This window comes from Seriola dumerili, unplaced genomic scaffold (assembly GCF_002260705.1).
Source record: "Seriola dumerili isolate Sdu_G_001 unplaced genomic scaffold, Sdu_1.0 BDQW01000011.1, whole genome shotgun sequence".
Taxonomy (NCBI): domain Eukaryota; kingdom Metazoa; phylum Chordata; class Actinopteri; order Carangiformes; family Carangidae; genus Seriola; species Seriola dumerili.
The window spans coordinates 5,680,295-5,705,412 of record NW_019174266.1 but is presented as its reverse complement, the minus strand read 5'-3'; the positions used below and the strand labels follow the sequence as shown (position 1 = coordinate 5,705,412).

The following is a 25,118-nucleotide window of genomic DNA, read 5'->3' as shown; positions in this document are numbered from 1 at the left end:
AAAGTAGTCCCCAACAAATGCACAGCAATGTCCAGCTGTTTCAAATTACTGTGCATAAAAAAAACTATACATTTGTGAGCCAGTGGTCTTGGAGCTGAAAGCCACTGGACAGGGGAGTGAGTAAAGTTGAGAGATGGACTAACAGGCATCTGTTTTGGTCTTTTTGTAGGATTTGATAACAATAAGAAAACTATAGAATAGTGGAGCCGTTATCCTTTAAGACAATACAAATCCAGTTACCAAAGATGTAAAAGAGCAATGAACCAAAAACACAGAAGACTGATGCAAATATGTGAAATATTCTAGGTATAGATAATATTGTCGTACAGTAATCACCATCAACACACTGACAAGTTACAACAAATTACAAATTCAGTCTTTGGTGATCAGCCTTTATGCATAATACTGATTGTTTTTTGTGAATTGCAAATATCAGGCAATAAATGTTTATTTATGTGACGGGAAAATAGACAAAAATGTTATTTTTTATTTGATATCTTTTCCACTCGTATCTGCAAATACTAGTTAGCATTTTGCGAGTACAATAGGTTTCCATTCCCAGATTTTATTAAGTGAAGGTGATTTTTTTTTATGCAAAAGAACATCTTTTTATTCAGTTACTAATTTATCGGTTGTATAAAGCAACATTCCTGGAAAAAGAAATAAAAAGATTGAAAAAATGCTCCGCACCGGGTGCAACGATGACAGTAAAAAAAGTAATGGTCAGGTGCTGATTTGTAATCAAAGGTCCCTCTAGAGCTGCAACGATTAGTCGATTAATTGATCGACAAAAAATTAATGAGCATTCATTTCGATAATTGATTAACACAGAATGGTTTCAGCTTCATCAGCGTGAGACACTGATGCGTCAGTTAGAAGATTACACCTCACACAACACACATTTTACTATTTCCTCAAATTTTATAGACAAATAATGGAGAAAATAACAGGCAGATTAATTGATGATTAAAATAATCGTTGCAGCTCTAGTGCCTTCTGCCAAGTCTAAATATAGATACAGACGGGTGACAAATTAAGGAAAAACCTGAAGAGAAATATAATGGGGGACTTTGGAACAACAGCAAACAACAAAATACCAAATGAGAGAACGTCTTTTAGAAGAATGGTGCTCCATCCATCCAAGTTCAGACACCTGGACACGCAGCACAGACCCTGCTCTGGAGGCTTATGATGAATAAACAACTTCCTGAGGTTCCTCTTTAATCTGTCACCCATCTGTTCAGTGTCACTTCATTTATTCAAAACTCACTTCATTTATAGCCTTGCTTTTGCTGTTGTAAAGAGATGAAGAGACGTAAACAGAACAAGGAGGACGTCTCCTTAATGTTGCTCTCTCCAACCCCCCCCCCCCACCCCCCACCCCCCACCCTTCGATTTGTAAAAAAGTGGAATGAATTGAGATTTGGTTTTGAAAGTGTGTTTAACCGTTGTTCTAAAAAGAAAAAGAAAAAAAAAAACCTGTTGTTTTCTGATCCGAACCAGATAATCAGGAGACAAACGATGACCCAGCATCTGTGGCCTTAACATTTATTCTGTAGGTATTCTGTAGAGTGGATGGCTTGGACAGTCTGAACAGAATCAGTTGGCATTTTGGTTCATCTGCAGGTACTCATTGTGCAATTTCTCCTGGGTCTCGTAGAGCTTGCGCAACTTCTTGGCTTGGCCTTTGCTGAGCTCCTTCCCTTCAACGTCATGAGTGGGGAAACCCTGTTAACAACAAGAACACCAAAAACAAACAAAACAAAAAAAAACATTTAATTGTGGTTAGTCAAGTTTTCATGCTGGTGCAGTGCAAATTTTGAGCCAAGTTCCATATTCATTTAGTGTACAACCAAGGTTTAAAGAGAATTTCCCCTGTGCAGGTCAGTCAAACCTGTGACTGTAATGTAAATCCTCCTTCATTAACCCTCTGGTGTTCTTCAGCTTGTCATGCTTTAAATTCAGTTCCTTCAAAAGTCAGAGTGAGAAGCAGCCGAGAGATTTACCGTCTCATCGAACTTGGAATATTTGTCTGTTTCTGTCCGAAACATTTCACATGGAGGGACCTTCATCTTGGCGAGTTTAGCCATCTGAAACAGTAAAAGCAGTGAGTCAGTGATGAGTAATGGTGAACCAAACTACCAGTGCACAGTCAATATTAGCGATCAGTTGCTGATTGGTCGCAGGGACAACTGAAGTGAAAATCAAACTTAACCACCGCACGCTGAGATGACTTTTATTGAGAGCGAACGAGGCGTTTCGCCTGTGGCTTCCTCAGGTTCACTCAGTGCAAGAGCTTTCACAGGTGTGATAAATATATATACATGGATCACATGACCAATGATCATCATCTTTATTTTGTCAGTATGTTTTAACATTTCTTCAAAAGACAAAAAATATATATTGTTATATGTCTGCCTGACCTCTTGTTCTTGTTTCTTCCTGGCAGCCTCCTCCTTCTTCCTTTTCTTCTCCTCCTCCATCTGTGAAAGAGGAAAACCACAGTTCATAGATAATCTACTTTTTCTTTGACGTTCATGCAGTTAAATGTGACAAAGGAAGGATCAGCATCTCCATCAGAGCAGGGTTTAATGTGTTCTGTTGTGGTTCACAGGAGAAAGAACAACCAGGAGTAGACCTGGTTTTTCACAGACAGTTGTCACCTGTCAAATATGAAGAAACGCTCCCAGGTTTTTCATTTCTAATCGCTTAGTAATCACTGTGATTATATCATTGATGTGGGCACAGTTAAAATAAGCACCCCCACGCCTCTTACCTTCTTCTTCTCCTCTCTCTCCTTCTGTAATGTCTCCTTGTCCACCAGTTTCATCACTGTAGGCAGGCCTGTAACAAGCAGTTTTATTTTTCATTTTACTTCTTTACAATTCTTACAAAAACACTAAGTATTACCGTGTCGGTCCTGTTCTGTTTAAATCACGTTCCAGAGTTGCTTATTTCAACAAAACGATCCTCTCTTGCTTAATTAACTGAACCTGGTACAAAATATGGACCTAAGCTGTAACGTGTAAGTGAATATTCTTTTATTAAAAAACTACATAGGTGGCTCTGCTTTAGAAAACAGAATACTGAAGTCTGAAAGCTGCGTTACCTTCGTGATCCTCCAGTCGGACTCCCAGCTCCGGTAACGTATCGTCACGGACCACGTCACAGAGCTGCAGCAGCTCCGTCACTGGATCAGATTTTTAAAAAGTGATTTGATTAGACCCTGATTTGATATAAAAGTGATATTTAAAGCAGAGACAAAGGGAGAAGAGAAATATTGCCACCTGTTGGATTTTAAACGCAGGTTCTTACCTTTCTGCTCTCGGGCGATTTTTCGGACCCTCTCTCTGAAATCTGACAGCACTGTGAGATACGGCATCACTGTGCTCTCCAGCTGGAAAATACAATATCTCAGTCATTGTCACTTAAATATCAGCAGCTTGAAATAATGATTTCACAGATAGTTGATGCTGCTCATTTTACATTAAGTTCTATAAAATCACACGTTTGCTTCACAGAAAACAGAGTCACGTGATACATTTCTACTGTTCGGTCCATGTGAAGTGTCTCGTCACTTACATCAACACTCTGAGCTTGTCCTCCCATGGGGAAACCTATAGGATCCGATCCCTCAATGGCTCCAAATACCTACATGACAACAGACTCATCTCAGTGGGTTCGATGCATCCACCGCTTATATAATACAGAACATCAGATCATATTTTAAATCAGGAAACATAATGAAATTAGACATTTATTTAAAGCTCACGCTACCTGGAATGAATAAACAGTAAGAGTCTACAGTTGCTACTATATTTATGAGGAGAGCAGAGTCTGGAGGATGAAAGCAGCGATGGGGAAAACCGCGCTCACCTTTCAGCATGTTGGTGAGATACACGGCGATGCTCTCCAGCAGGAGGCGGTTGGGCTTCAGCTTGGCGCTCTTCCTGCTGGCGATGTAGCTGTTGCTCTGGTTGACTAGCACCCTCATTTCCTCCATGGCGGTGCGAGTGTCCACGTTGTCGCACAGAGCCTCATGGACGGCTGACTTCCTGTCATAGAAACTGGACAACAAAAGCAACCATTGCTTTTAGTCTTGAACTTGAACGTGAATTCCTGCATTAGCATCTTCAGAAGTGTTTTTTTGTGACAGTTACTTTGATTCTACTTCTGTAGATTTCAGCAGGTTAAATCTGTTAAAGAGGTTTATCAGCTCTCTTACCTGCTGTTAAGCTCCACCTCTGCTGCCTCCCACTTCTCAAACTGACCGGTGATGTCAGTCGGAGCACGCAGGATGTCTTTTACGTTGAGGAAGAACTCCTGTTAAATGAAAAGGGCATAAATCGGATCAACACAAAACAGAGACAGATCTCAGGATTAAAGCCACAGCTGAACTAAAAAGGCTCATTTGTCTCACATTCATGAACTTTTCGTACTGGACGGCCGACTCCATTGTGTTGGAAGAATAGTCCAGGGTGTCTTTCCAGGAATGCATCAGGAAGGCCAGACGGAGCTGCCGAGCTGCAGGACAAACAGAGGAAGTGTTATTTCTACTGCCTCCACACAGTAACAAAATACTCATTTATCTCCAAAGGCTATTTGAGACATTTTTATTCCTCCCTTCCCCCCATATTTCTTCTCCAAACAGAAACTAAAATATATTTTTCATGATCCCAAACACACAATTTTCATCCGTGCTGCTTTGATTTGCACAAAACCTCAATGTGGTAATTAAGCAAATAATAATAATAAGCCACAAATCATACTAAACATCTATATATATATATATATATATATATAAATTCTTAACTTAAAGTTCCCAGATATACAAGGAACAAAACTTTTGCATCTTATATTAAGGGTCAACAATGTTTCTTTAATAGGACTGACGACAGTTTTTTATTCCAAAACCTTCTGATATAAGAGACTGACAATGTCAAGTTTTTTTTGGCCTTCGAGAATCTGAACATTATTAAATATTATAGTTCTGAGTTCATAACCTGCAATGTTATTTTTTTTTTTTCACTTTTTCACTGTGAACGACTTTCAGTTCAGACTGAATCATTTGTAAAATCAGTTTCCTACAACATGACATCCTGCTGAGCCCGATGAGTCACCTGTGTTCTTTGCCAAGGCGTCCTTAATGGTGATGAAATTCTTCAAAGATTTCGACATCTTGCAGCCTGCGATCGTCAGGTGCCCAGTGTGCAGGAAGTAGCGGACCCAGTAGTCATTCTCAAAGAAAGCCTGTGAGGGGAACAACAATTTTACTTTCTCTGTGACTGGAGATTGCTTAAAAAAAGATCCCATTGGGGCGTCGAGTGGCGCCAGTGGGTTGAGAGGCTGCAGTCCTCGCTGCAGTCGGCCCCGGTTCGAAACACCATATACACATGTATATTTTCAGTAAGTTGAGAATAAGACTTTGCGTCTGCACCTCAGACTGAGCCAGCTCGTTGTCGTGATGGGGGAATCGGAGATCGAATCCGCCGCCGTGGATGTCCATGGACTCTCCCAAGATAGAGCCGGCCATGGCCGAACATTCGATGTGCCAGCCCGGCCTTCCCTGTCACGACAAAGAACAAAAACAAACATATTAATGAATAATTTTTCCATAATAAACAATGAACATGACAAAGAAATAAAAACAGTTCTCTGTATTTGAAAAGCTGGAATCAGGAGATGTTTGGGAGTGTGAAGAGTGGGGGGCTCTAACATGAGGTGTCCAGGTTTGCCTTACAAGTCATCTTAACAACACACCTAAATTAAGAGTGAATGCTCACCTTCCCCCATGGAGAGTCCCAGGAAGGCTCTCCTGGCTTGGAGGCTTTCCACAAGGCAAAGTCATTTTGGGACTTTTTCTCACTTAGTCTGTCGGCTGAGATGCTCAGGTCACCTGCAGGGCCGGAGAGAACAAAGACGAGCTGAAAATAACCTGAGCAACACGACTGACCCTTAAAGTTAAGACCAACAGCTTTCGTCTTCAGCTTTCATGTTACAGCGTATGTTTTTATATGATTTCATAATGTATGTAACTGTAGAATTATACACATAGGGCTTCAGGAATAAAAAAATAAATAAAAAATTGAACCATGATGACGTACCTTCTCCCTCTTGTAAAGCTTTCTGATCTCCGACTGCTTCAGGCACCAGTTTGGCGTACGAGTGCTGTGGACTGGCGTCAAACTTCGAGGTGTCAAAGTACACAGAACCGTTCGATTCATACCTGAGAACATTACAAAACCAAACGATTAAAACAACACTGCTGACACTGAGAATCTGGGCAGTAATGTAATTTGCCGACGGTGGCGGCTTCCTACTCACCCATAACCATTTGACACAATCTTCTTCACAAAGTCCACAATCTCGGGCACGTATTCACTGACCCGAGTGAGGACATCAGGGGGAAGAACCTGGAGGTCACAGAGCACTACATTCACCACGAGACTACTGCATTTTCTAAAAAGCTTCAGATATGAGATATACGTCCTATATTCCTCGATGTGTCAACAACAAGATTTGCGCATGACCGCCTGGAGAGAGAGGGCGAAGTCGAAATATAATAACATTCAATCATCATCTTCAAGCTTCCCTTCTACTCACATTCAGGGCTGCCATGTCTTTGTGGTACTCTCCCTCCCAGTATTTGGGGAGGATGGAGAAGATCGAGTTCTCTGTCACTTGACTTCCGAACTGTTTGTCCAGCCAGTCAGCCAGCAGGTCCTTGGAGCTCTCCAACAGCACCTTGGAAGACAAAAATAAAAGAAGGGAAAATTATTAGTAGTATTTCTTTTGACTCAGTAACTTATCGATCAATATACATTATATTCTTTATCTTCATATTGATGAACATAAGACAAACACTGCTCATGCTTAGACATTTGTCAAACAAGAACATAAAGTTTTACAGGCTTGTCTCCTGTACTGAGATAACATTTCTCTTCTTATATGCCCACTGTGTCTACACATAATTTTAAATCAGAAAAGATGAGAAATATTTTCATTCTTTCCAGAGAAAAAGGAAATTCATATTTAAATTTGGATTTACAGTAAAGACTGTTTGCTCAGTCTCACCTCTGCCAGCGGCTGCACCGCCTCGTCTTTGCTCTCCATCGCTGCCTGCAGGGGCTGCAGAGCGGCGGTGACGGCGGCGTCCAGCTTCTCCAGCATCTGCTTCTTGTCTGGGTCTGTGGTCGAAGCCAAATAGGCCTGAAAGGGCTGGAAACCAAGGAATCAACACACACACACAAACACAAACACAGGAGGATTTAAGTGAAAAGAGAGACCTACAGAGAATCTTCATGTAGCCTGATGTCTTTAGGTTCTACAGTTAAACCGAGACAAAGTAGAGCCGTCTCTACAGCATCAAACCTGGTGCTTCCTACTCACAGGTGACGTGCTTCCCTAACATTTGATCCGATGCTCTTCAAAACTTGTCTGTAAACTTGTCTCTGTGAAGGTCGACAGAGCTTTGCTGTTTGCTGTGGTGTTCCTGTTATTACTGAACTCAGTTACATTGTCTATATTTTTTTTCATTAATTTTGTTCAACATTTTTGCATTCGATGACAGACTAATTTATGGGTTTACCTATAGGACAATATGGAAGTGAATGCAGGCTTGTGTCGGTTAAACAAACTGTTTACTGTGATCTAAATACTGAGCTAAATAATCGTGATAAATAATCACCCTAAATTAACACACATTGTGATATGTGACATATGAGCTGATTTTTTTTTATTCAGTCCTCCTCTGTCAACAGCGCCATCTATTAAGACACAGAGGCTTATTATTATTATTAAATCAAAGGTTAACTGGATGTTGTGTCTCACCCCTCTGGCGCTCAGGACATCCTGCAGTATTTGAGCAGCTTGCGGCTGCTTCGCCTTGTACTGGTCTAGGAGGTAGTTCTGCCGGGCCCGTTTAATGATCTGAAACACAAGGATACAAACATGAAGCCATCAGCTGCCAAAAACGTTTTAAAAAAGTAAGAATAATGTAAACTTTGTTGTTATCCATGGACTAAAAAGACCATCTTCAAATGTGCAGTTGTGGAGATGTTACTGGTCGCTTAAAATTAACCTTTTTATTGAATCATCATTATCATCAATACATAATGTAAATGTGAAAATATAAATGTTATAACCCCCCAGATACTTCTCTGGTGATGCTTCCCTTTTGTTCATGATTTATTTCATGTGAGAAGTGGAATTATCTTCCAGGTGATCACTGAATTACATTGGGACTAATTAGACATCTGAGTAGATCCAGTTTCAACTACAAACCAATTAAAATGACTATTATTATGTCTTAAATGTTTTATTCAGGACCTATTATCCTTCATTTCAGATGTAGTCTAGAAAATGAGGATATGATGTATTTGTTCTGGTTCTGCTGACATGTTTTAATCTTCTGTTAACTATCGTTTTATGACAGCGTTAACAGAAAGATAAATGGTTATGAGAGAAAATGGTTTATACTAAGGCAAAGTTTAGAAAAAAATCAAGTTTATTTGCCAACTTAATAAAAAAAATAAAGTACAAACCAGTGAAGAATGAGCCCTATTCAAACCCCATACTTACTTTGTCATCAATGTCTGTGATGTTCATGCAGTAGAAGACATCGTACTTGAAGTAGTCCCTCAGTATCCTTCGCAGGATATCGAAAGATATGTAGGATCTTAGGAAAGAGAAAGATTAGAAATGACACCCTGTTAGAACAAACATGAGACTGTTCTGAGCTAAATGATGGATAGACATGATGATTGCTTTAATTTGTTTACCTGGCATGTCCCATGTGTGAGGCATCATACACTGTGGGGCCACAGCAGTACCATGACACTTTATTCCCTTTCTGGGGAACAAACGGCTCCTGAAACATAAATGGACTTTAATGAGCTGAGGCTTTTACCACTACTGAGAATAAACTAGATAGAACTAGAATTTCCCTTTCCAGCTGAGGTTACAGTGAACATTAAGATGCTCAGGGAAAATTAATGAGAGGTATTCACTGCAGTCAATCTTAAAGATTTCTGTTCTCTGTAAGGAAGTCTATTCTTTCCAACATAAATATTATGATTGATTAATGATAGATAAATGATAACCCAACAACTTGTTTCTAGCCCACCTTTGCTCTCGTCAGACTGTTGTAGAGCAGAAGTTGGGGAACGTCTGTTCCTGCTGGTGCAGACCAAGAGGGCTGGACCCGCTTTCCTTTCACTGAAATTAAAATCACACATGCACAATGTTAGTTTTAAAACAGACACTGAACCAATTCCCACTGAAAATGTCTCATTTTCTGGAGACAGAAACTTAAGACATCATAATAATATGAATGTTGTCACTTTCACATAAGATTTCACACATGGGAGCTTTAAATTTAATGCATGTAAACATATTAGTTTGCCTTCATCAGCACATGAGCAGCACAGAACTGCTGCTGAAGGTGAATATGGGTCTGAACTGTTGCCCCCTTGCATCAGTTATAGTGTTTACAGTGATTTAAAGCTGCAGCTGTTAGTTATTTTCATTACAGATGATTAAAAGTTAAATTATTTTCTTATCTAATCATATAAGAAACTATCAGTTAATTGTAAAAAATAACCAGTGCACTTCCCTTGCAGATTCATTTTCCACTGATCAGCTGATCAGTTTATAGACTAATTGTACAAATATGTACTGTACTGTTAAATGCTATACTAAGGCTGTGAAAAATACAAATGACAGATTCAAATGTGTGAAATGAGAGGATTTAACCTGAAGTTATTATTTTTCCTTAAACTAAATTCTCGAAAATAAAAATAAAATAACCCAGAGACAGATTATATCTGGTAGGCTTGGCCCGATGTTCAATAATATCAAATACCAAGATATTTCCCTCCATGTGTGATATTTCTCATAATATCAAAAAAATATATATATTTTTGTTTGCAGTTTTGCACAGTCTGCCCTGCTGCTGAGTCTGACCCTTATTTCACTGCTATGCATACTAGACATTGTACCTTGGCATGACACAAATAAAACTTAACGACAGCATCGTTTATAGTTGAAATACAATAATATACTGAGGAAGTCAATTATCAAAAAGCATCAAGATACAGTGATGTTATCAATTTGTTTGAACCTGAACCGGTCTGAATATAAGGCTTTAGGGTTAATCTTGACATCATTGTGCAGAAAACAGCTGAACAAAAGCATTCAACTTGTCCTCTGAGGTTTTACACAACTGAATTTTGAATGGGTGTTTTCATTTATCCCAAAGCTATGGATTCAAACTCCCTCTTCTCCAAAGTAAACGATCAGTTAACAGGAGGAAAAAAAAAATATCTTCAAGTCTGTTTACATTTTCCCAGTTCAACTGGGATAGGACCCCAACGAGCGTAACTTTTATCATTATGCTTATTTGTGTAGCTTTGATTTCTAGTCTAAAAAAATATTTGATTCAAACTGTGAGAAATGAGCAAGCTCTGAGTTAGTTGTGCTAGTTCACACTCAGAATAGTCAGAATAGAACTCAGGAATAGTCAGACAACAGAGAAGTGAGGGGTCATCTTATTCTCAGAGGAATGCAGCTTTATGTGCTCATTTCAGGAATATACACTTTAAAGCCAGGAGACCATGAGCACACAGCATGCACATACACCCAGTGGGGACAGCACATGGTATGGCAACACATGCAGTGCAACCCTGCTAGAAACAATGTCTAATTTCCTGCAAATGGCTCACTTCTGTGTGTTTTTGTGTGTCTGATAGCCCATGTCAACTTCAGGTATTCTTAGGTTAGGTGTCTCTTTAAAGCAACAAGTCTGTGACTGCAGAGCAGTTTGTCACAGCTGCTGCCGTTTTGTTTAAACAGCGATGAACAAATTGTCCTCAGCGCTCAGCTAACGGAAGCGCACACACACACACACACACACACACACACACACACACACTACACTGCTGTGACTAACAAGAAAAGTGAAAGCTAAAACTGAATTCATTCAAATGCCTGCTGAAGAGTTCTGGGTTCATGCAAGTCAGTGTTTGCAGAGGGGCAGGTTAGAGCGGCTTTCACTTTTATAAACCAGAGTTTTTCCTGCCTTAGTGACCTCAGAAAGCCTCGACGTCCAGGCTGATGGGTATGGCAACACGACCACGTCTAGCCTGTTCATGCCTTCAACTGTCTACTCACTGCTGCTCTCAGAGTTGAGGTCCAGCTGCAGGGATGCTATGTGTCTGTACCAGCGCAGAGCGTGCACATGTTGTGGATCTGGGGGCCTGTGGAGGAGCTTAAAGGCTTTCTGGTCGGCCTGGGAGGGGCTGAACCCCGCCAGGTAGCTGCGTGAGGTTAGGTAGTCATTCAGGGCCACAGCCAGCGCGGCCTCCTCATTTATCTGTAGCAAGAAGCCATACTCAAAGGCTGCAGAAACAAGAGGGCAAATGTTCGCAAAGAATTACCGACTAGGCTGCAACAGCCAGAGAAAACACTAACAACAGCACCACTAGTTTACACTGGACAGTGGGATAACCAGAAACCACAAGATCAACCTCACAGACAAGGACTAAGGTATTTAGCAGCAAGTCGGCAAATGTTCAACTCAAATTATGTAAAACTCAAGTTAAAACTAAACTGAAATGCTGCAGATTCTTTAACATAAACTCATGAAAAGTAACAGACAGGCACAAAACATTATTTTACCTTTGTAATGTCTGGATACATAAACTTTCTGCTGAGTGTATATGTACAGATGACGATTTGTGTGCCCTGGGCTGATCTAATACTGCACTCAGGAGCAAGTAAAAGGAGTTAACCCAGTACAGATGTCGGATGTTGCAACTAGTGTCTGACGACAGAAATAACATTTTAAAGGGTGTTTCACCCGGCTTGGCCAACACTGTCTCTGGCCATGGTGCTGGATGTACGGTATCTGATACAAATATTAGTCTGCACATACAGAGCTCAGTGTAGGGCTTGGACATGGACATGGACATTGCCGGCGGAAATGACTCTGAATGTGATTTGAAATCTAAACAGATAAACAAATGAAAAAACACTAAGAAAAAAAAGAAAGTAATGAACAAAGCTCCAAAATCCTGATCTATGTTGATCCTATGTCAATCAGTTCAGCCCGTCCAATAATGCCCCTCTGAATTTTCCAACCACACACACTAAGAGTGAAACCAAATAAGTCAAAAAGAAACTTAAATGTGTTTTCTCCATGTATGAGTAATCAAACACTAAGACAGAAAGTGAAACAAAGTCAAAAAGAAACCAACTCAAACAAACACACAGTGTAACTGCAAGAGACGATAAGTGAAGTGACAGGTGGAAGAAGGAGGAGATGGTAAAAAAAAAAAGAGGTGGCACAACTTTGACATAATGGTCGTGAACACGCCAAAATTGCATGAACATAAAATAGAAGCGAGTGTGGCTCATGGGCATGCATACATCTTTTAAAGCATGTGATGCCATCAACACAAAATGTGGAGACAAGGTTCAAAATTCAAACCAGTGAAATTAAGGTGAAGTGTCTTAGTAATAGAAACTATAAAAATCGAGTTATACACATTACATAGACTGAGACGACTAAGTTATTTAGGCTCAGTGGTTTAATGAATTACATATAAATAAAACCTTCATTAGAAAGTATTAGGTGATATGGTATATTATAGTGAGCATGGAAAAAGTTCAACTGGGTTTCTTTTCAAAGGTGTTTAAACAATAATAATAATAATAATAATAATAATAATAATAATAATAATAATAATAATAATACTGCTACTACTACTACTACTAATAATAATAATAATGATAATAATAATTTAAAGAATGTCTGTGCTTGACCACTAAACTTTATATAGACATGAGTGAAACAAAGTCAAAGTGTCAAACAGAAACTAAAAGCATCTTGCTGGATGATGCAACTAAGCAAAACTGATAATAAAAACGAATTAAAATTAAATTATTACAGCGTAAAAAGAAACAATCCAACAACATCCAACAATTAAATTAGCTCAATACATTTTAAACACTCCCCAGGAGATATACGCAGGATTTAAATAGTAGATCATCAAAAGAACAATGCGGATGCGCGGATGTGAGGAGAACCATTGTAACCTGGTCGAGATGATGCAATTAGTTAAGTTGCATCAGTTTAGGAGGAATAATGTAAACGGAATGCATGTATTATATTGTCTTTAATTTAGGCTGCAGTGTTTTATTCTCATGACACTACATAGAGTGAGCAAACTGGGAATACTGTTAAATGATTTTAACTAATTTCATCAGATTTTTAAAAGGAGCAGGACAGATTGCCACACATTTTCCTTTAAAAAGAAACAAAAAAACTAACTCTATTCAAAATTCTTAACCAGTTACAATACCTGACATGTTTGTTTCTCAATAACATACTTCCAAATGAAATGCGTCTGCAGAATTCAAGTGTGTTTCTTTTGCACCGAGAGAAGATGTTGAGTCTTAATTGTTGGGATGTCTCTGCCGATACATTTCGCTCAATTAACTATCATCTTAAATAGCAGATTTTCAAAGGGGGTTCTGCATGTCATTCGCTTCATTCGGGTTACCTTTAGCTAAGCGGCTCTTCTGCAGGCTTTCTGTAGGCTAACAAAGCTACTGATAGCTCACCAGCTGTGACAGTTCGTAAAAACACGTTAAATCGTGCTGTCACAGCCTTTTCAAGGGTTTTCAACTAAAGAGTATATAAAGAAGAAAATAAATAATATTTACTGTACCTGGCTGTCCTGAGGTCGACATTGCTACAGTGCTTGATGGTGGGGTGCTGATGCAACAATAACGTGTCCGGAAGAAGAACCCGTGTGTTAAATGCTAACAGTAGGAACAGGAACCAATGTGTTTGAACTAGAGAGCGGGGGGGGACACGAATGACTGTCGGCTCATCTTTACGGAAGTTTGTTTAGTTTGAAAAAAACACTTGAATAAGGAAACCAGGAATTAAACTAACAAAGTCTGAGCACAGCGGATAAATGAGAAGTTTATTTTTCAGTGTTCAGTAAGTAAAAGCTGAAATGTCTCACATTAAAGAGTACGTCGACAAACTGACCCGTGTTTATGAGCGGTACATCGAGTACGTGAGAAGGAACCCAGCTGCTACAGCACAGCTGGAGAGCACCGTGCGGACACTGTCATACCTGATCGCAGGTCAGTCAAAGTGATGTTAATGATACAGAACAAAATGTTAGTCATCTTAGAGGCCGTGTAAAAGCTCAGCCTCAGTTCTATCTGCGTGTCACTGAGGTTCACTTTAATCCAGACCTTAGATGAGCTTTATTTTACGGTATGCAAAAGTTTGCAAAATGACATGTTGATTTTTGAAGTGAAGAGTAGCTCAACCCCACCTGCAAACACGATTATTAAAATGAGCCTTTAGTTCAAATAAGTAATTCATGCACTCTAAAATGTTTGGGCATCCTCAGTCAGTACTTAGTGACCCCCAGGTTGCAGACACTTTGTGCAGCAGCTCAGAGTCTTCCTGTTCCTGACAGATGAATTTTCAGCCTCTCTCTGTAAATCACTTCAGGTTCAGAGATATTTTAGTCTGTCCTGCTCACACAGCTGGTTTAAAATCCACACACAGGCAGAAGAAGAACGGCTGTTTTTTATGTTTGCCTCAGGGATCGGATTCAATTCTGTTCACTTAAAATCAACAGAATTTAATTTGCCCAGGTGTGTCCAAACGTTTGCATACAACTGTAAGAGAAATGTGACACTTTGTTTATGGTGCTTAGAACTACTTTGATGTTTTCAACACATAATAAATTATAACATCTTGTAACATTTATTTTGCAGGGCGATTTGCAGACTCCCATGAAATATCTGAACTTGGTAAGTAGTTTTATTCTATTATTTATACAACATACACATTACATACCCTGTTAGATAATAATAACACATCACCACAGTTAAATTAGTTTATCTACAGAAATAACATAATTATTGTTTATTATATCTGTACAGTGTTGGTTCTGTTTCAGGGTTTCTGTGCCGTTCAAACTGAATAAACTTCCTCTTCATGGCTTTGTGTTTTTTTCAGTTTACTCTGCCTCCAATCTCCTGGTGCTTTTCAATGACAGCATTCTGCGCAAAGGGCTGAGATGTTCCCTCCCTGTGGTGAGCTCGTCCTGAAGGCTTTACTTTCATCTCAGATCTAATTCACAGAGATGAATGTTTGCTGCATCAGTGTCTCTGAGGAGACACAAACATGGATGGGGTTTATACAGACCAGTGGATTCAGACTGGTCTGGATTAGACCGGAAGGAGCTGCATCAGGAATTTTACCTGTTGTCATTTCTGTTTTTTCCTGTCATGTAAATCAGACCTTGCAGAGTTGGTTGCTTCTTCTTATTTAAAGAAATCTAAATCAAAGACAAAAGCACTGCTGCAATTTGATTAAAAGCTGAAAAAGTTTTCTCTGTGTCAAGCAGAGGTATCTCTGGCCAGCTGACCTGGTGGGTCAGGGGGTGACAAAGGGTGAGGGGTCAAATACCGATGCCCTCAATTTTGTTTTCTGTTTGTGTTTGGATTATGACTTTGGTTAATACACAGTCTCTTCAGAAAGTACTCCAACTTCTTCTCTTTATTGTCTTTTAAATATAATTTTAAATGGATAAAATTGCCTTTTTTGCCCGTGAAGCTACACTCAATGAACCACAATGACAAAGTAAGAAATGTTGCAAATTTACTTCAACTCAGAAACTCAAGAATGTCAATTTTATCTGTTTAAAATGAAATCTACGACACAGTAAAGTGTGAAAACAGTGAAGAGGTCTGAATACTTTCTGGAACTCATTTGTTTTCTCTGTGGCTCAACAAACTTATTACCAAATCGCAATAATTGCATTTAAAGCTATGTAAAAAATTTGTTCACAGAAAAAGAAAAAGATGAGTGAGGCTGTGATGGCAACATCATTCAGGGTTCCCCTTATTCTGTGCAGAAACATGCATCATAAATCATAAACAGAAAGAAAAGAGAAAGAAAGATCTTCACCAGTAGTTTTAGTTTCAGTTTAAATGTCATGTTATTTCTGTGCTGCAAACTGGAAGTGAAAATGCTCACCGTTGTTCCCGCCTGGTGTTTGGTGTGTTCAGTCTCTCTCTCAGCAGAGGCTCCTGACCTGGCTGTCTGTGCTGGAGTACGTGGAGGTTTTCCTGGAGATAGGAGCCTGTAAGCTGTGGGGTGAAGTCGGCCGCTGGCTGGTGATCGGACTCATTCAGATTTTTAAGTACGGTTTAAAACTCGTGTGAAATAGCCAGTTAAACATGTGCAATATAGCCTCACTAAAGCTGTTGTGACTTATTAGGAGCAAATCCCTGCAGCAGGTTCAACTTCTGACGGAAAGACTGAAACCAGAAAAATGGAGGTTGTTACAACCATGGTTTTGAAATAACACATTCAACAGTCACATGAGGGACATGAAGTTTGGCCACATAGTGCTCTAGTATTAGTAAATCTTTAATACATAACAGCAAGTGCCCTGGGTTAAAGTGTGTACATTTTGTGATATAAATTATGGGTAAAGTGTATCATGTGTATGTGGTTTACTTCAGACTTTAGAAGCGACTCCAGATGTTGCCGTATTTAGGATACTGTCTGTGACTCTCCCTCTGTACTGTCCTTCCTCTGACCATATTTTGTTCTTATGTTCATCCACAGGACAGTTTTTCGCATCGTGCTTCTTTTGTGGTATAAATCTGGTATCCAGACTTCACCTCCCATAATCCCCCTCGACAGAGGTGCAGAACTTGGCATTGAAGGTCAGTTTTCATCCCTTTCTCACTGGCTGTTTGATCACTTCCTTTTAGAAGTTTAAAATGTTAATCTTTGAAAGTCGAGGAGGTTACAGTAGGACTGTGTCCACAATTCAAATTCTTCACACATCCATATGTAAGCATTGTCTCTGTGAGCATGTGCCAGCCGACACTAGCATTTAGCACATAGCGCCATCCTCACAGGGCCGTTAACATGGCTGCAGACCCAGTTGTCACTTCTCACTACATCTAAAATTAGCTTTACATGTGAAAATTCACAATTCACCTCAGGTAACAACCGGCTCAGTTAATTAAGGCTGCATTTACTATATTAATGATGAATCAAATGGCTATTAATGACTGTTTATTTACATCAAGTCAACTTTATTTCTAGAACTCATTTAAACACAGCTTGAAATGACCAAAGTGCTGCACAAAGGACATCAAAATAATAGAATATTAATTGAATAAAAAAAGAAAAGTAAGTAAAACAAATGTATAAAATAAGGAAAATTATACTAAATATACTGTATACAGAAACATATAAACATACTAACCAAAACAATGAACAAGGAGCAAAATGTATTATATTTAATGTGAAAAGACTAAATTCTAAATTAGTCTTTTCACACACACAGATTTATCACACAGATTTATCACTGACTCTGTTCTCCTCAGCTCTGTTGAGCCTCTCTTAGCTCATTGTTTTGGTTTTACAGCACATTTACTGTTTTCAGTCTCACTGCTCTCATCAGCTTCGTTTCGAATTGCAAGTGATAAGCGTGTGTGTGTGTGTGTGTGTGTGTAATGAGTGTATCGTGTTTCCCCTTCTCTCCTCCACAGATGATGGTAATGGGGAGGAGCAAGATGACACGTGCTTTGTGGGCCAGAGGTCAGGACGAGTCATCAGGCCACTGGGCAGNCGTGTGTGTAATGAGTGTATTGTGTTTCCCCCCTCTCCTCCACAGATGATGGTAATGGGGAGGAGCAAGATGACACGTGCTTTGTGGGCCAGAGGTCAGGACGAGTCATCAGGCCACTGGGCAGTGGTAAGCCTTTAAAAAGCTTTTTTCTTTTCGTAGGTGATTACAGCTGAAATGTAATATCCTTTCAAGTTTCACATAGCAGGAAAACACACAGAAGACGACAGAAACACATAAAGACGACAGCCAGGTTGCATGTGTGCAGCTTCACACTGCTGTGGCTTTTTACTTCATCTCTTCCTCAACCTTCACACATTCAAATAAAAACAGGGACGAAGCAGTTTTTGGAGTTTTGACCTCTTTAATGAATAAATTGGCCGCTCTCAGACTGTGAAGAACACTTCACACAGACTTCCACCTATGTGACACTTACGCGTTGTCAATCAGATCTGATCAAACTCACTGTTAAGCAAATTTTGATGTCACAAATATTTAATCTGACAAAGAAATATTTAAAATCAAGCTTTTTGTAGTAGGAACAGGAAGTGATATGAGCTCTCTGCTGTGAATGAATAACGATCCAAATTTTTAAATCAGCAGCTGTTGTTGATTTATTTGTTTATGTTGCTGTCAGTTATATACAGTGTCATATTCGTCCCCCTCTCTGTGGCAGGCCTGTCCCTGCAGGCCCGGCTGTGGGGGCACCAGGTCAGAGGAAGAGGAGAAACAGCAGCTTGAGGGAGAAGCTCCACAGCAAACCAACACACCTGGGGCTCCAGCAGACCATCGCTGAGTCTGTGTACATCAGTCGGCCTTCGTACACTGTATCCTTCAGTTCATAGACATCCAGTCCGTCCAGTTCATGAATGATATTAAACTAGAGCTCAAATACAAAGAAGATGGCTCTGCCAATGCTGCACAACCCTGTAAAGATTAGTAGAAAATGTTAGAAATGTTTCATCTTTATCTGGTTTTCTTGTTTTTTCTGTCAAAGCCGGTGCAATTATTCATGAAAGAATAGATCAGATGTACAAAATATCACATATTATAATGTTAAAATATAATTTTACACACTCTGTCACTTGTTCTTGGCCAGTGCCTGAGTAGATCATCTTGGCTTTTATTTTGAAATATTTACCTCTGAAATGGAACAAAAAGGAATTTGCAAACACCAGAAATGGACCGTTTCCTCCAATTTGATGTTTTTTTTTTTGTTTTTAGTTTGAAACAAAAAAAAGGAACTGCCTGAAAGTTTCCCCGAGGTGAAGAATTGCAATCAGTGTGTATTGTATTTTTCATGTTCATTGTCAGTGGGGGAAATGTGTAATCCCTCTCAGTAGAACACAGCGCCTCCACAGTTGAGCTAAAGGTAAACCGATACTAAAGCGGTCTGTCATATCAGATCTGAACGGCTACAGTTGTTTATATCTGATGAATCAGAAGAAGTGCAGCAGAGACATGGCGAGGGGACAGTAACAGAGAGCATCTCATGTTGTAAACACATGTGCTGTGCCACCACAGTTTGGTTAAATTGCACTAACTTAACATTGTGAGCTTGTCTTGCATTAATGACTCTGACCGCTAGATGGCAAGCTGCTTCAAGCTGGAGCTGTTTCTGTAGAGGACGAAGATAGTCTGTAAAAATGAATCTCACTGTGTGAAACATGAGCAGTGAGAATGAAATAGATTCTCTTGTTCACTTCACAACAAAACAATCTTGTTATTACTTCTAGACCAAAACACAAGTTGTTTAACCCCGAAAAATGCGTCATGGCTTTTGTTTATGAAGTCGACATATTACACAGAAACATTTAAAATCATAAAACATAACTCTACAAATTACGACTCATACAACGTCTGAAGTGACCAATATTTCTTTTGAGGACAAAGTGAAGAAAGAAGACAAAGGTTGTTAGATTCCTTGAAATTCTTGTTGGGCTGTAGCTGTATACGGGGGTCCAGTCCAGTACAGGACCCCTGTATATAGAGTCGTAGTACACAACAGTTTTCCTGAAAGCTAACTGCAGTACTCTGCCTCGCTGTGTGTGAAAACAGTCCTGGAAGCCGTGGCTCGTCTCCGGAGTCCTTGAACTTTCCAGGTAAGAATGCTCCTCCTTCACCGTATCATGTCCTCAGTTACATTGGAAACACCGTGCCTGCTTTTCTCTAAACTGGCAGAAACTATAGAAGACAAATTATGATTCATTAACCACATTAGAAATTAACTGTAGATCGGCAAAACTGTGAGTACTATATAATTTTTTTAAATTCAAAGATGTTTTCACATCGTATTTGTAAAATCTTCAGATTTATCTAAATCCAGAGGCGTCCTGAATAAATCATTTTTCTCATGAGGCTTTTTTATTCTTATGCAAAATATTTCCTCCATGTTTTTGGTTGTTTGTTTATTGTCTCCAGTCTCTTTTTCCATTTTCTGAAAAGAATCTGAGAGTTGCATGACTCATTGTTTTCATAGGTGTCATAGACAGTTTTGATTCATGTCCAGTGGAACAAGTAAAAAAATGTAAAGTATTTATAAGTCATCATCAGTCCCGTTTTATGGAAATACTTTACGTCACTCTGTGATCATGACTGACAGGCCAGCTTTTCAAGAACTTCAAAGTGATCCACCCAAGACTGCAGATGAAGGCTGTGTGGTTTGTCTGAAGGCATTTACTGAGGCAAAATTTCAGTTCTTGTTTGTTTTGTCTGTCAGACTTGACGAGTGAAGGCTGATTTATGAAAATATGAGGAGATAAGCTACTACAAAATCCAATCATTTTAGTCAGTTTAGCAGTTTAACGAAATGAGTCGTGAATATTTTACTTCAGTTATTCGTCCTTCCTCCCTCCAGCTTCGCTGTGCTCAATGAAACCAATTTTCAGAATCGATGGGAGAGAGCAAGAGATGAGGAGGAGAACCTTTCTTCTGCTGTATTTTACCTTCTGCGCTCACCCTTCTATGACAAATACTCTGAGTAAGTGTCTGTGGATGTCTAAACCAGAGCCCAAGTGATGTGCTGAATATGTGTATTGGGTATTTTTAAAATGGCTGAAAAGGGACAATTGTTGGTTCTTTGTTGTTTCTTAAATCATGGTTTAATGGTCGTGATCATGTTTCTTCTATGCAGGGAAAAGATTCTCTTCCTGCTCAGAGTCCTGGCTGATCATGTTCCAGGAATAGGACTTATTGCACGTAAGCACTCGTGTCTCCACATATGAGCCTTTTAAAGCCTGACAAAGTATTTTAGTATAATTTAGTCAGGATTTATACGTCAGAAGTGAAGTTCATCTGCTTCATCAGGCATTGGAAACATGGGCAAACAACGATTTTGATTTAAACATTGTTAAATCCTGTTTGGTGTGAGGAGGTATGTGACGTCACCTTAGCCCCGCCCACTTCAAAACCAGCGAGAAGAACACAGATGAAACAAAATGTAGTTTGCAGGAAATTGTTTGTTGTTTTAAAACGCAAAAAACTATTTTATAAGCAGCCTCACGCAGTTTAATTATGAGAGTCACAGTGAGTTCAAATTGAGTTTGATGACATATCAGTAATTTTTAGCAATTATTATAATGGTTTCCTGAGGCATTTCCAGAAACTATTATATAATTTGTAATTTGAAGTATAAGTTATTACTGTTATTACTTTATTCCTTATATATGTTGAATTGTATATTTACCTGTAGACAAACAACCACATTTTTTACATGTGTCTGCTGTGTAGTGTGCTGTGTGAAAGGGTTTTTTGTGATTCCAGGTATTAACACTAAACATATATTCAGAGAATAAAGGCAACTCTCTGAGCTGTGACAGACAGAAATTCAGACCAGTTCCTCTGCTCAGCACAGAACAGGGAAAAATGCAAAGCAGCAATAAATCACAGCGTTATTGAGTCAGAGGGGACGTCCAGGGAGATGTTGAATAGTCTGTATGAAGGTAAATGTTTCCTTTGAGTAACACTGTGTACGAAGACTGAAAAGTGACCAGAGTCCCTGAGCTTCACTCAAAGTTAAAACGATCACTTTGACACTCAGAAAACAGTCGACAGGTCGGTTCTGTTGCTCCAGAGAGAAGCCTAAGAGAGGAGATGTAAAACTACACACTGAGATGGTTTTTGGTTCTTAAAACCACATATATATATAAATATATCTTCTTAATGGATCAACACTCAAATAAACAACTACAAAGGTGTAAAATGTGGAACTTTTAGTACATTTTAGTTAATAATAGAATTATGGCCCAAAATAAGTAACAACAGGGCAGTAAGATGAATGATGGGTAATGTGTGTGTATAAACAGAATAATTCTATTTTCCTGTTAATACACTGAAATAGTGTCATGTGTTGCAGTCTGCTGCCCCATCAGTTTCATAACATATTAGTGCAGGGTTTTTGATTGTGTTGCCTCTCTGTCTGTTCAGGCCCTCTGATGGATTACCTTCCACTGGCAGACGATCTACTTCTACAATGGGGATAAAACCTGCTGGACGTGTCTGGATCTTTTGGGGGGGGGGGGGGGGTGAAACGAGGAAGGAACTGTTACTGGGCTTGTCACTGCAGGTCCAGGCCACAGAGACATCTGCTGTAACTCCCTAACAATCAGATACAATGACGTGGAGATGGTTACCACTCCGGACTGACAGCAAGCACCTTCAGGAACATTTCTTGATTCAGAAGGTTGTTTCAGAGATTAACCAACATGATTATCCTGCATTATTTTAAACATCAAAACATTATTTGGGCCTGTGGGATCTTTTTTTTTCTGACACTACAAAGAACTGGTTTGACCAAATGCTAAAGAAATGTTTGCCTTATGAACTTAATGATTTATGCAGTTGTCTGTACAGTGAAGTGTTTGCGCTTGCATTTACAGTTTGTAAGATTGTGGGCTAAATGTTTTTTTTTTGTGAGCAATGTGGTCTTAATTTTGTCATCTCTCTCCATTCCTGTCTAAAGGCCCCTGCAGTGGTTGATCAAAGTGTGCAGCCTTCTTTGTTGAGATTGTTTCAGTGTCAGCAGAAAGCTGCAGGGGAGAAGTTCGTCCACAGTGACTTTAAAACTGAGCAGCAACTGAGAAGCAATAAAGTCTTTCACCAGCAGGCACCGGGTTTGAATTAAATTTTCATGCGTTAAGAAGTGAGCTACTGAAAACCAGTGGAAGCAGATTAAAGTTACATAAATGGGAAGTGGTTGAAGTCTGTGTGGTAGTGCCAGAGTCAGAGACGTGAACGCAGCAGAGGTTTTTCGATCTTTATTACATATTGAATAGGTTTTCTTTTTGTAGCGCTACAAAATAATAGTCCAATGTTTCATCCCTTTCAGTCCACATGGTTTGTTACTATTTGGAGAGTTTATCACGGTTGGGACATACACGAGGCATGGCCACGCTAGGAAAAATATGACACCCTGGTCTTTCAAACAAAATTACGACACGGAATCCAGACCTCAACTGCAGCGGACAATCCTTTCAATAACGTGTTGAATGTCAAGTTCTGCGGGAAAAAGTGACAGTACTGAGGTTTGAGACGAAGCTTCATCACTAACAGGAAACTGATGGACAGGGTGTGACCATGTTAAATAGACTGGTTCTATCAGAGGTTCACACTAGATGCATTTTTGTTGGATTCACTTGCATGCTCCCTGGCCCGGTTTAGAGAAATACTGAAAGGCTTCTTTGTCCCGAAGACACATCATTTTGTCTGAAGATCATCATCATCATCATCATCATCATCAACTCATCATCAGTTAGAGGCACAACCCTTATGATGTTCTACACCTTGAATGTCAGGAATATTTTTCATTGGCCAAAATGTCTGAAAAGATAAACATGTAAACTGAAGACCCCAGCCTTCCAAAAATAAAGGTTCAACTGTTGAGAGAGAAAAAGGCAGTGCCAACAAACGTCTTGTTTTTTCAGAGCTGAGGTACACAGAGGCAGACTTCAGATTCCAACTGCAGAAACATGAAAAGAAACGGTTTGTAAAAATGGAGATGCATAGTCAAAAGAGTGTCGCTTGTTTTATGAGCTGGGACTTAGCATGTTCTATCTGATGTCTGTATCAATACCCCTCTTCTATCTTTTTAATTTCATGCCCCCTTAAATCCCCCATTCCAATGCACAACACTTTGCTGGGATATGAGCCAAACCAGAGGTATCGCACCCTGTACCGCCAATAGATAGAAAATAAATAACCACAGCAGCTTGGAACATCATGTATCTGATGCTCCAGTGTTTCAGAGATATACTTCCACCCAGAGAGAAGTGCGTGGGTCCAAGCTCAACAAATTGTCTGAAATTGTCTGTCAATGCTTTGTGTAAATAAAAAAACCCTAACCTGTGGACAAACTCTACTGTGAGCGAGCAGCAGTGAATCAAACACCGAATGCAAAACACCGTGGATTCTTGTTCAAATTAACGCTAAAATTTGAAAATATATACTGCACCTTTTTTTTAATATCACAATAAGACAAAATAAAAGACATAAGCATGATTTTGATAATATGAATCAAAAAACACACTTTGATTATGCAGGAGGAATAAAATATAGTAGAACAATTAACTCTGACGCCAGTTTTTTGAAAATCTAAGACCAAAAAATTCTCGACAGTAAATTACAACAAAACTCTTGGTTTAGAAAAGACTACACCCTTCGATGGTTTCCTTTATGAAAATAAAACTCAAGAGTCTGCTAATGAGGATGAGAGAAGAAAATACAGTCTCACTCCTGTAAAATTGTCTCTAAAAGAGGGACGGGCGAGAAGGACGATTTCTTTTCCCCCATGCATCCTCTCTGCTCCCCGTCCTCCCTCGTCCCATCTCTTCCGCCCAAATGCACGTGTCAGTCAGGAGGCGGTTGGCTCTACGCAGACGTTAGTTAGTGTGTGTTCCACCATTGCTGCTGCTCGTCGTCAGGGCCGATCAGTAAGGAGCCATAAGATCCTGAGACAACATACAGAAAAACATTAGAAATACACAAAAAATGAACAACATTTGTGTAGCTGGCCAATAACGTTCCAAACATGTCGAACATCTGAGCTGAGAGATGACGTTGGATGTTTTCCCATTCAGCGAGATTATGCTTCCTCAGGTGGTTTCCTAAAAACCTTTCTACAAATAGACTAGATAAGATTTTTGTGTCATGAGTAGTTGCCATCTCCTCTAAATGAAGCTGGACTGTGTGAACTGTCTTCTTTAGGTAAATATAGTCTCTCTGTTCTCGTCTCTCTCTCTCACATCCCCACTGGAAAGAGCTGATGTGAGGTGGAGACGCAGCTGAGGGACAGAAGGAGCCACAGAGAGCAAACAGGAAACCCCTGTGACTGACTCGACTTGATGTCTCACCTGGATCGTGTTCATGACACCGTTAGCGAGGACAGCCATCTTGCCTGCTACAGTCTTCACTCCCTGTTTGAACTGTGCAATGTCGGGT

General features: G+C 39.6%; 2 protein-coding genes and 1 long non-coding RNA gene across 4 annotated transcripts in view; 2 read left to right on the top strand and 1 right to left on the bottom strand.

Annotated features, from left to right (window-relative positions):
• Window positions 1-1,417: 1,417 nt before the first annotated feature.
• cars (cysteinyl-tRNA synthetase) lies at window positions 1,418-13,809 on the bottom strand. Of its 2 annotated transcripts, XM_022748481.1 has the most exons (23): window positions 13,731-13,794; window positions 11,170-11,397; window positions 9,125-9,216; window positions 8,781-8,869; window positions 8,581-8,677; window positions 7,831-7,929; window positions 7,075-7,218; window positions 6,604-6,744; window positions 6,325-6,413; window positions 6,105-6,226; window positions 5,784-5,896; window positions 5,438-5,566; window positions 5,121-5,250; window positions 4,421-4,524; window positions 4,226-4,323; window positions 3,880-4,067; window positions 3,583-3,653; window positions 3,316-3,397; window positions 3,110-3,190; window positions 2,777-2,844; window positions 2,424-2,483; window positions 2,007-2,090; window positions 1,418-1,728 (listed from the first exon to the last, which is right to left on the bottom strand). In XM_022748481.1, exons 1-23 carry the CDS (start codon window positions 13,750-13,752, stop codon window positions 1,600-1,602), a joined length of 2,460 nt encoding a protein of 819 aa, XP_022604202.1. In that variant the 5' UTR covers window positions 13,753-13,794; the 3' UTR covers window positions 1,418-1,599. The 2 variants fall into 2 exon arrangements, with proteins under 2 accessions (XP_022604202.1, XP_022604213.1); XM_022748492.1 differs by lacking the exon at window positions 11,170-11,397 and having other exon boundaries at window positions 13,731-13,809.
• Window positions 13,810-13,876: 67 nt separating this feature from the next.
• Window positions 13,877-25,118, top strand: part of pex16 (peroxisomal biogenesis factor 16) — a 16,125-nt gene continuing 4,883 nt past the window's right edge. The window contains exons 1-6 of the mRNA XM_022747356.1: window positions 13,877-14,157; window positions 14,806-14,841; window positions 15,050-15,126; window positions 16,105-16,238; window positions 16,670-16,770; window positions 17,733-17,813. Of these exons, the coding sequence (XP_022603077.1) occupies window positions 14,025-14,157; window positions 14,806-14,841; window positions 15,050-15,126; window positions 16,105-16,238; window positions 16,670-16,770; window positions 17,733-17,813 (562 nt within the window). The 5' untranslated portion in view covers window positions 13,877-14,024. The remainder of the gene's footprint in view (window positions 14,158-14,805; window positions 14,842-15,049; window positions 15,127-16,104; window positions 16,239-16,669; window positions 16,771-17,732; window positions 17,814-25,118) is intronic.
• LOC111223276 lies at window positions 20,626-22,131 on the top strand. Its single transcript, XR_002665164.1, has 3 exons — window positions 20,626-20,664; window positions 20,818-20,882; window positions 22,110-22,131. It is a non-coding gene; the product is annotated as an uncharacterized LOC111223276 (long non-coding RNA).

Coding starts and splice junctions, on each gene's coding strand:
- cars (XM_022748481.1), bottom strand. CDS start 13,752: ATGTCGACCTCAGGACAGCCAG. Junction 4,525..5,120: donor CGCCTTGGCAAAGAACACAG/GTGACTCATCGG, acceptor TTTGTCCTGCAG/CTCGGCAGCTCCGTCTGGCC. Junction 2,845..3,109: donor CCGACTGGAGGATCACGAAG/GTAACGCAGCTT, acceptor TGCTTGTTACAG/GCCTGCCTACAGTGATGAAA.